At 43.4% G+C, this 16,297-nt stretch overlaps 1 protein-coding gene across 1 annotated transcript in view; it reads right to left on the bottom strand.

Annotated features, from left to right (window-relative positions):
* LOC106813455 (kinesin heavy chain-like) overlaps positions 1-15,398 on the bottom strand; it is a 42,952-nt gene extending 27,554 nt beyond the window's left edge. Inside the window, exons 1-4 of the mRNA XM_014817587.1 lie at positions 15,390-15,398; positions 14,759-14,907; positions 7,688-7,836; positions 7,130-7,305 (exon numbers count right to left, since the gene is read on the bottom strand). Coding sequence (XP_014673073.1) covers positions 7,130-7,305; positions 7,688-7,836; positions 14,759-14,907; positions 15,390-15,398 — 483 coding nt within the window. The remainder of the gene's footprint in view (positions 1-7,129; positions 7,306-7,687; positions 7,837-14,758; positions 14,908-15,389) is intronic.
* Between the last annotated feature and the right edge of the window lie 899 nt (positions 15,399-16,297).

Genomic DNA, 16,297 nt, shown 5'->3' with positions numbered 1-16,297 from the left:
AGTGGAGCAGATGTATAAATCTCATATATAGCCAATAAAAGAAGCGGACAAGGCGCGTGCATGATAGTGAACTGCAAAAGAGCACAATACGTACCATTACCAATATAATGACATGCGGCTAATTTAAGTATAGAAGATTGCAAGTAAGACTGTAAGTTCAGGCTAGAAATTTCAAATCATGAACAGTCATGAATATGTTAGTTGAAATGCTAGTTTTCGTTCTGCAGACGCTGGCAGAAGAATAGTTAGAAGGTGACAGCAAAGGGGCAGCCGCGGATCGTGAAGGCGCTCTAAATAGCCCAAAAGCACGTCTCAGTCCTTTGTTAACATCGAACAAATCCACTGTTAACCCCTCTCTGTAATACAGAAATGTGGGTACAATTTAATCTAATGGAAATTAGGGAAGGGTATTTGTAAACACCCCATCAAGGATAAATAGTCTTATGTTTAAACAAGCACGATGGCCTGCGAAACGGCCCTATGCGAGAGTGGTCGCCCAATGAGAGCGCTAACCCATGCCCGCGTGACTATGACCTAGAGACATAAGAAGTGAAGTCGGACGCGCGTATATGAAACAAGAAACCCTTTTGTTCGCTCAGTTCGTCTCTCCTCGCCGTTTTACTTCGAGTGTTTGGGGGGGTTTCTCAACGCTCTCTAAGATTTCTAACTCAACGGCGAGCGTCGTCGTGCGAGAACTACTGTTGCCGCATCACAGTTTGTTCATCATCTCGGATCGTAAGTTATGTATGATAGAAAGAGAGGACCGACAGAGGGAGGGAAAAGGAGGAGAAGAGAGGAGGAAAGAGGACGGACGGAGGAGGAGAGACGCAAAATAAGAGAGACGGAGAAGGACAAGTGAGGAGCACTAGAGAGAGGCAGAACAAGAAAGAAAAGACAGAAAACAGGAGAGACGGAGAAGAAGAGGGAATTGCGCTCACCCTATTACGACTGTATGCCTTGTTCAATGGGTGTCTACGTTAGCTTAGTGGAATGAATATGAAAGAATGTCATCTTACTTACATACGTAAATCAATCTCTGCTTTGCCAATTTCTATATGCCGCTTACGCTTCAATAACCCGATCAGATACGCGACCACTATTCGATCACCAGGAATACCTACATGTATAAGAACCATCGAGTGTAGCTCCTCTGAGTTCAAAAGCTTATCAGACACTTACTCTCGCACGTGCAGCGAAGCACGTATTTTCATGTTCCTTATTTAATAAATTGATTAGAAACGTACAGACGACACCGAGAAAGTACGAGCTAATGGTCAGCGCTGAACAAAAGAATTGCGGCCACTCGGTCCGTTAACCATGTACCTCAGAAAATGTCTGATACCTGGACCTTTCCCCGACTGGCCTCCTCTGACCTGTCAGACTCCATTTTGCGCTAAACGAGTGATGTTTCCTCCCATCAACACATATATCAAATATTAAGATGTAGTCCAGCCAGTTGAGATCTTGTGCCCGCCAATTCCGTATTTCCTCTATACCGTAAGTTAAAGGAATATTCCCCCTCCGATATGAAACATCTCTGACTATTGCCCCTTGAGTCCCAAAATTCAACATCCACCATTGCGTTTTCAGACCATCCCACCCCCCCCCCGACTCCCCATATATTAAGGCGACAGTACGTCGACGGTTAAGATTTCTGCCCAACTGTTGAACGCCAGCACGCACAGAAACGGATCACCAACGCCAGACGATGCACAGGACAATCAGTGCGATTTCTACAGCTGCATTTGACTTTAGTCACCTGAGCTAAAAAACAGAAGTAATCCGAATAATATCAAGGAGACGAACAAGATGCCTACAGTTTCATATTAACTAGATAGAGGGAGCAAAGTAACAAACAGCTGGATAAATTTGACCTACTCGCGAAAGTTTAGTAATGAAACGGAAAATGTGAAGAGAATAAAGATGAAAAATACAATAACAAAGAGTGCTGATTGCACGGTGAGAATAAAGCACATGAGTAACAACACTCTAAAATATCAATTAGTCAAAAAGTTTTTTAAGTGTTAGTCTTGTCTAGTTGTTCTAACGCGATGTAGAATCGTTGCAACCATAAGCCAAAGTGATGGAGAAAAGAATTGAAGCTGTGAAGGTGGTGGATATTTGGAGAAGAGGTTGATTTCCTAAGGACTCAGAGTATAACTAAGTGAGGAGATCCTGAGCGGAGAATGCGAATATCTAGAAGTTGCTGGACAATGAAGCAGAGACAGCTTCACGTACAGGTGCGCTCATATAATGAGAGCAGCAGTTTGCAGGTGTATGCTGTGACCAGCAGGGATTGAAGTGCAGACCAGAGGGCAGACAATCGACGTATATATAGACATGATCTGGTGAGACTGTCGGAGGGAGACATACTGCTTGCGGAGGTCCTTACAGACGACAAACGAGATGTAGCTCAAACACAGTGAGCGACTGGGATAGCCAGACGTCCAGCATGAATATGACACCCTAATGATGATCAAGCCGAATTATACTTGACTTCTTCTGATCTCATCGAATTTCAAACTTGTTGTCTGCGCGGCGGTTGCTTTAAATATTTACCATGAGAAATATCGTCGTCTATGTGGAGATAAACTTCTTCAATAATTACACACGATGATTTCAGCATTATCATCACATCGTTTTAATGGGGACATAATCAAGTGCCATGGACACTAACTACTGACCCAAGCTGCACCTACTCTGTCCCGAACATGAGATGTTGATCTTTGACTCAGAGTCGTGTAGGCGGCCGCGCGCAGCAGCAGGAGACGACTTGTGTTGCTGCATTGCCTCCCAGACTCTCCTGTGAATACGTGTCAGCTTCCTGATCACGCTTACGCCACTTGATCTGAAACGAATACGAATACGTCTGGCTAGTGTGGGCGCCACGGTAGTCAGACGAGACCAGTAAACATGAGCCATGGACACACACCAGAGACCACGAAGAGCAAAGGCAGGGTACACGGTACCACAAGTTTAGTTTTAACCACAATAATCATGACCTTTCGGGCAGATACATATTATACTACGTAGCAAAGTGCGGCAGCGTTGCTGGAATGAAGGCAGCTAGGCAGGAAGCTCAAGGAGGCCAGAGAGACACGCAGACAGGTACGGTAGTACGGTAGACAGACAGACAAAGACAGACACAGAAACGCACGGCACAGCCGCACCGCACGCACGCACGAACAGCACGCACCCGCACGCACACACAGGGACACAGAATAAGATCACCTGACACACAGCCACACCATGCATACCCTAGACGCTAAAGTAGGCCTTGGCGCTTCATCCATCGTAAAGGCGGGACATCTTGACGTAGTAATAAAGCAAGTAGCAGGCAGGTACATGTATATGGGTAAGTAAGTTATCGGAACCTCGAACGGGGCGATAGGATAGGTAATGTACAGTAAGTAGGCAGGCAGTAGTTAGACTGGTAGGTAGGGAGGTAGGCAGGCAGCAGCAGCTGGCAGTCAGCAGGCAGCAGGCAGCAGGCAGCAGGCGAAGCAGGCAGGCAAGGCAGGCAGGCAGCAGACAGGCTATGAATCAACTATGTATTCCAGCCATGTAGTGTACTATTTTATATAGCGTATGTACATGTGCATTATGTATTAGTTTGGCTGTGTAGGGCATTATAAAACCTAATGTACTATGTATATATCTGTGTATGTAGTTATGTATGTATGTGTGTAGCTATGTATGTATCTGTGTATGTAGCCATGTATGTAAGTGTGTAGCTATGTATGTAGCTATGTATGTATCTGTGTACGTAGCCATGTATGTATCTGTGTATGTAGCTATATATTTAGGTATGTATGTATCTGTTTATGTAGCTACTATGTAGGTGTGTAGCTATGTATTTAGCTACATATGCAGGTATGAATGTATCTATGTGTGTAGCTATGTGTGTAGCTATGTATGTACCTGTGTATGTAGTTATGTATGTAGAAATGTAGCTATGTGTGTAGCTATGTGTGTAGGTAGGTATGTAGCTATGTGTAAAGCTATGTGTGTAGGTATGTATGTAGCTATGTGTAAAGCTATGTGTGCAGGTATGTAATAAGCTATGTGTAAAGCTATGTGTGCAGGTATGTATTAGGGCTGTAACAATCCACCGAAATCGAATCGGATCGCGATTCTCTTCCCTCGATCCGATCCTCGATATTTTCCCCTGTATTTTCGATTCCACTTCGATACCACTTTTTCCCTCCAATAGATGGCGGCACTACGCTATATACTGTCGAGTGTTACTCACCAATTTTACTCAGCGACTGTGCAGTGTATATATACCATAGAGATGTATAAATAGTATACATCTCTATGATATATACTCTCTAGACTCTCTAGTCTATTCACCATTTAGTATTCATTGGCAATTTCTAATAATTTATTATTGCAAAATAATGAAAATATAAAAAATAAGATAACATTTCAATATTATGGGAATCGAATCAAAGGAATCGAATCGAGTGGCTAATATCGAGAACCAGATCGAATCGAGAGGCTAATATCGAGAACCGGATCGAATCGAGAGGTTAATATCGAGAACGGGATCGAATCGAGAGGCAATTGTGTATCGTTACAGCCCTAGTATGTGTATAGCTGTGTTTAGTTATGTGTGTAGGTGTGTGTGTAGCTATGTATACAGCTGTGTGCAGGTATGTGTATAAGTATATTATGTGCAGGTATGCGACTATGTGTGTAGGTATATGTGTAGCTATGTGTGCAGCTATGTGTGTAACAATGTAGCGGTGCGTACTCACCGATCCCTCAGCCAGTGCTGAGATCACATTTCCGAGCGCTGACAGCGACTTGTTGATGTTTTTCGCTTCATCCAGCACCGATCCCTCCGCACCTGTCTTGCTCACCTATGGTAAATCAGAAAGTGACTCACACCATTAGCTGAAGAATTCATCAGTGAGAGACGAACATAAGATGGGGAGGAGGCATCTCAGCATGTACATGATCAGGAGACAATTAACCAATGACCTGAATGCACTTTAAAAATGAAAGTCTCAATGACACTGTAACTCACCACAAATAACTATATATATAAGATTAAGAGAAGATGAAGAGAATAAAGAAGAAGCATAACAAACGCAAAATACATCTTGAGCTGCTAAGGGGAGATGAACTCACGAATTAATATAACACCAAAGTGAGAAATAAATATGATGAACTGAAAAAATAAAGCCCGGCGCACATTGCCGAACATTTTGCTCAAAAACATTATCGCAGCATTGTTCCATGAAATGTTCGGCAATGTGCGGTGAAAAAAGTCGCTGAACATTTGTTCCGAACAATGTTTCTGAAGATCGGAAATGTTTGATATCTCGAACATTGTTCGTCGAATGTTCGTCAATGTGCGCTGAATGTCGAACAATTCTAGGAACATTTGTAAAGTAGTAACCAATAGCAGCACGATATGTGGTCACATGATTTTGGTGCCCAATCATGCGCTGATCACGTGACTCTTTACAACACAGCTACTAGACGGCACCACGAGGTTCTTCGCTGCAAAATGTTCGGCAATGTGCGCTCAGCAATTGTTCACCCGCACATTGCCAGACAAAAACATTTGTTCGGACAAACATTTGTTTGGGAAAATGTTCGGCAATGTGCGCTCAGCAATTGTTCACCCGCACATTGCCAGACAAAAACATTTGTTCGGACGAACATTTGTTCAGGAAAATGTTCGGCAATGTGCCAGAGAATGATGTACGAAAGAGTTGAGAAAGTAACAGGCAAAAATATCAAATATAACTAACGTAGCCATAATGAGAGAAGACGGGACATTGGCAATGGAATGGTGGAGTGAGTACATAAGAGAGTTATTCAGTGATGACAAAGCAGAAGTGGTGGATCTTGTGTATAATGAGGAAGGACCAACAATTTTAAAATAGGAAAGTTGTAGCTGCAATAAAGAGAATGAAGGCAGAAAAAGCTGTCGGAGTGGATGACATAGCGATTGAGATGTCGGAGGCGTTGGGAGATTTTGCAGTTGAAAACCTTAGCAAATATGATATATGAAACCGGTGCAATAGTGGAGCAGATGTATAAATTCATATTTATACCAATAAAAAAAGGCAAGGCGCTCTAGAGTGCAAAAAAACATCGTACCATTAGCATTATGAGCGATGCGGCTAAGTTAATATTAAGATTGCTAAAGTAAGATGTAAGTTCAGGCTAGAAATTTCAAATGAACAGTATGAATATGTTAGTGGAAATGCTGTTTTCGTTCTGAGGACGCTGGCAGAGAGAATGTTGGAAGTGCAGAAAGTGGGGGGAGGGGCGGGTGAAGGCGGCTCTAATAGCAAAAGCAGTTCAGTCCTTTGTTAACAATCAACAAATCCATGTTTAACCCTCCTTGTAATACAGAAATGTGGGTACAATTTAATGCTAATGGAAATTAGGGAATGGGTATTTGTTAAAACCCCATAAGGTAAATAGTCTTTGTTTAAACAAGCACGTGGGTCCCGCGAAACGCCTATGCGTGTCGGCCAATGAGAGCGCTACCCATGCCCGCGTGACCATAACCTAAGACAATAGAGAACGACGCGCGTATATAAACAAGAAACGCCTTTGTTCGCTCAGTTCGTCTCTCCTCGGTTTTACTTCTGTTCTCAACGTCTCTACTATTTGCTAACTCAGCGTCGTCGTGCAGACTACTGTTGCCATCACAGTTGTTCCCATCATCTCGGAATCGTAAGTTATGTTGATTGCGCGTACACCCTATTTACACGTTATGCCTGGTTCATGGGTGTTACGTTAGCTTAGTGGATGAATATTAAAGATGTCATTTTACTTACATACGTAAATCAATCTTGTGCAATTTCTATATGCCGCTGATACGCGTTCAATACCGATCATATACGCGACCACTATTCGATCACGTTCTCTCTCTCTCTCTCTCTCTCTCTCTCTCTCTCTCTCTCTCTCTCTCTCTCTCTCTCTCTCTCTCTCTCTCTCTCTCTCTCTCTCGTCGCACCTACAATCTCAACCAGCTGCATGTAGGGCTTGCTCTACCCCTCCCTGTCTCCTTTATCTGACCCCTCTCTATCTCCTCCATTTGCTCTTTCCCTATCTCCTGCCCACCCTTTCCTCTCCCACTACTCTCTCTTGTCGCACCTACCTTCTCATCTAGCTGCATGTAGAGCTTGCTGCGCTCAGCCTCGAACTTGCTCTTCTCTTCGTCAGTGATGTTGCTGCTGACAATGCTGGCTGTTATGGCGTCGCTGCTCTCCGTTGCCACAGGAAGCTCACTTGTGTCCTTCAGGTTAGCCTGCTCGCCCGACGGCACGCTCTCACCTGTCACGACAGCAGTACCACTTCGTCTATATGTTTAGGGTTAGGGTTATTCGGGGACACCTTATTCGTGTCTCAATTTGCTCTCTCCCATTCCCTCTCACGCGCTTTCTCTTCTCTCTCCTTCTAACTCTCTCTTTCTCCCTGTCTCTCTTTTATCTATCTCTTATTCCCTTCTCTCCCCCTCTCCCCTTGTCTCTCTTGCTCGTTCTCTCTCTCTCTTTCTTTGGCTCCTCTCTTCTGTCTGTCTCCCCTTGCTCTCCTTCTCTTCCCTTCTCTCTTGTTTTCTCTCTGTCTCCTATCTCACACACTCGCTGCTTTCCTCATCTCACTCTCAATCTACTATGATTCCACCCTGGAATTCCCCCTACGCCCGGACACATACCGTCACGCCATCTGGCAAGCTCTGCCTCGGCGCGTGCGAGCTGCACGCGTAGGCGCAGCACCTTGTCGCGTTCGCGCTCGTAGCGCCGCTTCCACTCCTCCGCCGTCAGCTCCTCATTCACCGTCACACAGTTCTTGATGGTTTTCGCCCTGCAAGCAATACACACACTTGTTAACCTCAGGTCATCAGGGCACAAGTGATAAACTCGTTAAACCCACACAAGGGTAGTGGCAGTGGATCTGTGTTCCATAGAGATAGTTCAGGTCTCTGCTACACACACAGGAACACACAGGTAGTAGCAGTGGATCTGTGTTCCATATAAGTGGACAAAAAGGGGGCGGCGTATTCGCGTTGGGGCGCGGCTTTGCCGCGAGCTGTGCGCTGCGCGCAAAAACCGGGGCCGCAAGTCCGTCTAGGTCACGCCGCTTGTCTAAACTCTGTCACTTGTGACATACGCCCCAATTACAACTATGTTCTTACATATAATCAAGACTCCCCCTCGCCCCGTCCTTCTGCGTGACTTTCCCGCATAACTTAATCACCCGCAAAGAGTCGACTGAGGTAATCGGCCCCCACACTGACGGCTCCCTTAAGGATACTCTCCACGTTGTGCAAGAAATTTTATCGATTTTTCGTTTTCAACTTTATTCGATGGCTAACACTATGTGCCACCTGTGTACATACTCATGTCTCTATATAAGGGTACAAATGAACCGTCAGAGCGTTTTTGCTTGCCCACGTACATGTGTAGTAAGCAGCGGCTGACGTCATTATGACGTCAGAGACACGATACAACCACGATATTCACTAGTAATAAATAAGCCAGTATCATTCAGCGTCAACCCTGCTACAGCTGTCATTACATGTATTCGTGTACATTCATGTACATCTGCTAGTGATCCAACAAGTATCCCACGCCCAAAATAGTTCTAACACCTCGCAACACACCTTACTGTAGTGCGGCCGGTACGCAAGGCGCGCGTTTGTTGATATTAGTTTTGTGACGTCAGGATGAGCGAAGTTCGCGCGTTCTGCGATGGTAACCTCGTAATTTCTCAGAATTTCTCAAGGTGCATGGAACATTTTACCAATTTAGTGGTGTCAGTTAGTCATGGATATGTCGCAGTAAGTACTAACAGTAGATATATCACATACGTTCACCCATTTTGCACACAGGCGGTCCACTCATTGTGAAAAATAGAAAACCCTCATTTCTCCGTTTCGATTTCTGACATAGTAGCCGATGTATAAATGGATATTTCTCTGTGATTACAACTCGGATAAATTTAATTTTGAACTCGTTTTAATGGTAACATAATTGTGGTAAAAAAGCGCGTCAGGGATTGTTATTTGTTATGCCTCTTTATTCGCTAAAATTTTCTATTTTAACACAACTTGATTTTTAAGCAGTTTTTTCGAGTTTTCTCGGTAAATATGAAAATTAAAGAAAAATACTGACGCGCTATTTTGGTCCATATTGTGCTTAACATGTGGCAAAAATTTTGTGTTCTCACTCTTTCTGGTAGTTGAGAAATATCCAAAATACCATTTTCACACAAAAATTTGTGTGGTAACAAAATTAGGTGCTGGAAATTTCATGAAATTTTTTGGCTTGAGCATAGAGATATATCTCCTCTATAAATAAAACAAGTGATTGATTCGATTCATTCGCCAATAAACGTTTAATCTTCACTAGAGCAATACCCGTGCACAACGTGGAGAGTATCCTTAATGGCCTCAATGCGGACCTTGTACTGTTGCAGGAACAGTGCCCATCGCATTAATCGACCGTTAGCTACTTTAGCTGTCTTGAGGTATGCCAGTGGATGATGATCTGTCTGTACCACGAACTCGCGACCGTACAGAAACGTATTATACTTCCTTATTCCCCACACTAGCGCGAGACACTCACGTTCAATTACCGAGTATGCCTTCTCCCTAGGGCATAATCTTTTACTCGCATATGAGACAGGAAACAGCTCCCCATCCCACTCTTGTAGTAAAATCGCTCCGATTCCTTGCATAAATTGCATAAACCTACCTAATTTGCATAATTTTTTTTAAAATATCAAAACCCCTAGCCCTTATTCATTCACATACCAAAAATGAGCAAAATCCGTTCAACCTGAACTGACTAATGGCAATTTCCATTTTTCCCAAAAAATCGCCGTGACTCGAAAGTACGCCGACTGGCGTGCTCCAAAATAGGACGTTCCATATGGGAGCATAGCAGTAACAACTACACCCAATCTCAAACATGTGGGTCAAACGGTTCCTGAGTTATCGTTGACCGAAACCAAATGTTGACGGACGGACGGACGGACGGACGAACGTACGACGACCCATGGCAATAGCTCAGCTTGACGATGTCAAGGTGAGCTAATGATGCAGTCCTTATACTGCCACGTCTCAGACGCTCTTGGGTTTTAGGGAATGGTTGCTGCCAGCTGGTGACGAATATCGGCAATACTGCACACTTGACGCACTCCTAAGCACTCCCGTGATGCGATCTCGAGCCAAGTGCAGCTACTAAGAAAAAATGACACATGAGTAGAGCCGTGGTGACTCTCAAACACGAATGTGGCTTATGACTGAGGGGCACGACAGATGTCCCGTGTCGGCCCTCAACCCTTCACCTTCATGCTCACCTTCTCGCTGCCAGCCAGGTCCACGAGATACAGCTTGCCGATCATCTTCTTCTGGTTGAGGAGGTGTTCCTGCTTGACATTGATCAGGAACACGGAGTGGCTGCGTGAGCTGTGCTCGTTCATGTCTGTCACACACAACATCACATTACACGCACATAGAACATGTGATAAACAGGTTGATTTGGAACGAGTGGCTACGTGAGCTGTGCTTGTACATGTCTGTCACGCACACATGCACATGCACACGCACACACACAAGCGCGCGCGTATGGGCACACCATGTGCCACCTCTGTACGTGCTTATTTCTCCATATATGTAGGCTTTCAGAGCATTTTGATAAGCCGTGTGCAGTGAGCCGTAGCCCTTTATACACACATTTTCTAATGACGTCAAAGACATGATCCAACCAGCCTTGCACACGGTATATATTATGCCAGAACCTATCAACTGCCAGTGATAGTTGAAGTGCTACTCAGTTGAAAATAGCATTTATACCTCGTTATAGGTTCAACATAGGACCAGGTTTTGGCACAAAGCTTAATGATGTCATGCAGTATGCAGCGTTCGCACGTTTCGCATCAAATTGTGAGTGGTAACCTTGTAATTTCTTACAGTTTCTCAAGATGCACAAAACATTTTTTCCAATTTAGTGGTTTCAGTTATTCACGAATATATGTTGCAGTAAGTACTATAAGATGTTTCATATACGTTCACCCATTTCGAACGCACGCGGTCAATCATTGTGAAAAGGCGAAAAACGCTGATTTCTCTGTTTCGATTTCTGTCACAGTAGCAGATGTAGAAATGGATATTTCTCCATGATTACAACTCGGAATAATTAAATTTTACATTGGTTTTAATGGTAACGCGTACATTGATGTAAAAAAGGCATGACAGGGTTTGATATTAAAGGGATACTACACCTTAGAATGTTAGCACATATTATGATAGTAAGTGCATAAATAATAGTATATACCTACAAATTTCTATAATCATGCATTCACATTTGTCTCAAAATAACAATGAGTCTCGAAATGTTTATTTTTAGCCGCTGACATGACACCCAGCGATTGTGCTGCCACCTTGACAAAAGCCTTCTGCCAATTTACTGTGCACGTTTACAAACTTAGGGCCAATCACAAAAGTGCAATTATATTTATACTTAACTGCTATTTAACCGAATGATTTTTATTTTAGGACAAATTCATCCATATTATAAATTTATAACTGTATATAAAAGTTGTTTATAAGATATTGCAATCCTTTTCCTCATAAATTAATAAATAAGAAACACCCTCGGAATGGAGCCTCATCCAAAAAGTTGTGATGCGCACGTTTGAAAGCAGATGGGCTAATAGTGGTGCCACCGTCGTTGTAAGCAATGATACAGCCTTTAGTTTTAAAACATTTCAGAAATATTTCTAATAAATATTGATAAATTAAATTTTTTATGTAGAGTAATTTAAACCTATTTAACTGAAAAGATGCAAGGAACCTAGCGTCATGCATCTCTTTAAGTGACATCTTTTATAAGTTATGGTTCTCTATTTGCATAAATTTTCAATCATGGCATAAATTTTAGGCAGTTCCTTTCGGTAAATATGAAACTTTAAGAAAAATCTTGACGTGCAATTTTGGTGCATATTGTGCTTAACTTGTAGCGAAAATTTTGCTTTCCGATTCTTTGTGGGGATTGAGGAAATTAATATCCATAATTAGGTGCTGGAAATTTCATGAATTTTTTTGGCTTGAGCATAGAGATTTATCTCCTCCATAAATAAACGTGTGATTGATTTAATTCATTAGTCAATAAACGTTTACTCTTCATGAGACCTTCATTAAACGTTTATTCTTCTTAGTGTATCCTTAAATATGCATAAACACATCACAACCACGTATGGGCTACATTAGCAAAGACAGCAAGCACAGTGCATTGCAACAGCCTGAGAAAGTAAAGAATGTTGCGATGATGTCGCATTAGGTACACCATCCCAAAACACTATCGGAAACACTTCTACAAGCTTGCGCAAGCACACGCAGGGGGCACCACTTACTGGTGACAGCAACGTGACGATTGGCTTTGCCTTCGTCAATTGTCTCCATCACTTCCTCCGGACTCGAGACAAAGCGCTCGGTGATGCCCTGCAAAACAAACGAGTGTGTGTAGAGCATGTCAGATGGTGACACTTCCCCCACACAAGTGGCGGGCAATGGGGTTGTATCGGTACTAAAATGCCAGATGGCGCTTGCGAAGCAACTCAGCCACTTGGGCTTCCGCACACCATATCTACATCCAACTCCATACCTACCCTGGTATCCCACCATGACCTCCATCACGCTTATCAGAAGGCCAGATTGGGGTATATTTACATTCTTGCCCCCCCAACTCTGACGAACGATATAATATAAATGCAATAAAAATGTTCTTTTTTCTTTTTCTTTTGTTCCCAGATATGTGCGCTCCATGCGTGCAGCCCTCTCGCATGGTCAAACGTATGTTGTAGCCATAATTTGGGCGGAGATGAAAAAGTCTGCTGCCTACAAAGTAGACATCTCCATCAGCACTGACGGCCCACTGTAAGCATGTTGGAGCCATTCTGCATGGACTGACATGCTTTTGTCAGACTGGGAAGATCTTAACCGATGATTAGTATTATTTTATCTAAGTAGGGTAATTTATAATGTCAAAATATCAACCAGAGAACATTTCTTTATATCATACAGGTACTTCAAACGTTCCACCGAGCGAACGCCTTCAAGGGGTCTCCGATGAAGGCAGAAGCACTCCACAGTGTTCGCAGGAAAGATAGCATCTGCTATGACCCCAGGCCAGAACGATACCGGCACCAGTCTACCAGTGCCTCAAGGTTTCGAAATCTCTGCATAAATTTTTGCCGTCAGATAAATTTATTCTGTACCTGCATGTTTTTGACAGTAATCATGTATAATAACATTTTAACATATATGATGCTGCAGCATCTCTCTGTAACTGTTTACACATTCATGCATTGAAAAGTACACACACATCATTCAATATTGTATCAGATGTGTGCCTCTGTTTGAGCACGCTTAGCTAAGAAGGATTTGCAGGGACAGGGCCTGTAATGTAAAAAACTACCGAAAGTGCAATGTAGAACTAGTACACTAGGAGACTAGGAGACTAGCATAACAAATAATACAATAGCAACACTGTATAACTGATGACATGGAGCAATTCATTTTTATTAGCCATTACTCGTTAATATCGGTTCAAATGTAAGTAACCACAATGCTTGTGATAACAGAATAATAATTCATCTTTCAGGACGGAGCACAGATGCCAGTCCTCCAACTCCACTCACCTGCTAACCCCTATGATATATTTGCCATGATCATGACAACCTCAAGATGTCCACTGAAGACCAGTACCTCCAGGATCAAATGGTATGCCATGTTATCAGTATATATATATAATATTATATATATAAACAAGTGCCGCATAGCGACAGCGCTCATCTTGCACGGACAATCATGCGATTCTACAAGCTGCATCTGACTTTGTCAGCTGAGCTAAAAACAGAAGTAATGGTAATATCAAGGAGAGACAAAGTGCCTACATGTCATATTACGATAGAGGGAGGCAAAGTAAAACAGGTGGATAAATTTGCCTACTGGGAAAGTTTAGTAATGAAAAACGGAAGATGTGAAGAGGAGATAAAGTGAAGAATAGCAATAACAAAGAGTGCTTTCAGTGAGATAAAGATGGTAACAAACTCTAAAATATCAATTAGTACAAGAAAGAGATTTTTTAAGTGTTATGTGTGGTCTAAGTTGTTCTAAGGATGTGAATCTTGAACCATAAGCAAAGTGATGGAGAAAAGAATTGAAGCTGTGGAAAGGTGGATTTGGAGAAGAGTGTTGAAAGTTTCTTGGACTCAGAGGATAACTAATGAGGAGATCCTGAGGAGAATGGAAATATCTAGGAAGTTGCTGAGACAGATGAAGCAGAGACAGCTTCACGTCTTGGGTCATATAATGAGAGCAGCAGTTGCAGAGTGTATGTGTGACCGGCAGGATTGAAGGTGAGACCAAGAGGCAGACCAAGTCGACAGTATATATAGACAGTCTGGTGAGGACTGTCGGAGGGGGACATACTGCTGCCGGTCTCTTACAGACGACAAACGATAGAACACAGTGGCGACCTGTGGTAGCCAACGTCCAGATGAATATGACACCCTGATGATGATGAACCATTATCTTCTTCTTTATCTCAGCGAATTTCAAAGTTTGTTGTTGCGGGGTTGTTTAAATTTTACCATGAAAATTGTGTCTATGTTATACTTCTTCACATAAGTCACATGATTTCACTTAGCACACATCGTTTTTAATGGTGACATAATCAAGCCATGGACACTAACTGACTGGACCCAAAGCTGCCCTGACCTCTGTCCGAACATGAGTGTTGACTTGGACTCAGAGTCGTTGTAGGCGGCGGGCGAGCAGCAGATGACGATGGTGGTGCGTGCATTGCCTCCCAGACTCTCCTGTAGAATACGTGTCAGCTTGCTGTCACGGTACGGCACGTGTGACTTCTGAAACGAACCAACGAATGCACGCGTGGCAGTGGGGCCACGGGTCAACGAGACCAGGTAGAAACATGAGCATGGGAGCACACACGGAGACACGAAGAGCAAGAAGGCAGGGACACGGGATACGCACAAGTTTAGTTTAAGCCCACAAATTCATGCCACCTGTGCGGCAGATACATATATACCTACGTAGGAAAGTGGGCAGGTGGGCTGGAATGAAGGCAGCTAGGCAGGTAGGGAGGCAGAGAGACAGGCAGACAGGTAGGTAGGTAGGTAGACAGACAGACAAAGACAGACACAGAGAGACGGACAGATACACGCACGCACGCACGCACTACGTAGTGCCGGCCATCTCCCTTGAGGAAAAAGTGGTATCGAAGTGGAAGTCGAAATACAGGGGAACAATATCGAGGATCGGATGGGAAAGAGAATCGGCGATCCGATTCGAGTTCGGGTGGATTTTAACAGCCCTTAATTAGCAGTACCTGCCACATAGCTTTTAACAGCATAGCTTATTACATACCTGCACACATAGCTTTAGCACATAGGCTAGCATACATAACCTACACACATAGCTTTAGCACACATACGCTACATAACTACCTTACACACATAGCTACAACACATAGTACATTTCTACATACTAACTACATACACGAGTACAACACTAGCTTACACACATATGCTACACACAATTTTAGATAATTCAATACGCTGCATAGTGTAGCTAAATACATCATTGCTACACCCTACATAGTAGCTACATAAAAAGATACAATACACTACGCTAACTATATAGCTACATAACAGATACATGACTGGCTACGTACACAGATACATACATAGCTACACACTTACATACATGGCTACATACACAGATACATACATAGCTACACACATACATACATAACTACATACACAGATATATACATAGTTTTATATGCATCTACACACAAAACTACATACATAACTGCACATGTACATACCTATATAAATAGCTACATACATGGCTGAATACATAGTTACATTCATAGCCTGCCTGCCTGCCTGCCTGCCTGCCTGCCTGCTTGCCACTGCCTCCTGCCTGCTGCCTGCTGCCTGCCTGCCTGCCTGCTGCCTGCCTGCCTACTACCTACCTACCACCTACCTACCTGCCTGCCTACTTACTTACATACCTACCTACTCACCTACTTACTTACCCACTATACATGTACCTGCCTGCCTACTTGCTTACTTACCTACGTCAAATGTCCCGCCTTTACGATGATGAAGCCCAAGCCTACTTCTAGCGTCTAGGGTATCTGTGTGGCTGTGTGTCAGTGCATCTATTCTGTGTCCTGTGTGTGCGTGCGGCGTGCGTGCGTGCGTGCGTGGCGTGCGTGCTGCGTGCGTG

The sequence above is a fragment of the Priapulus caudatus genome, unplaced genomic scaffold (genome assembly GCF_000485595.1).
Source record: "Priapulus caudatus unplaced genomic scaffold, Priapulus_caudatus-5.0.1 Scaffold776, whole genome shotgun sequence".
Lineage (NCBI taxonomy): Eukaryota > Metazoa > Priapulida > Priapulimorpha > Priapulimorphida > Priapulidae > Priapulus > Priapulus caudatus.
The sequence above is the reverse complement of the archived record's forward strand: the minus strand, read 5'-3'. Positions and strand labels throughout refer to the sequence as shown.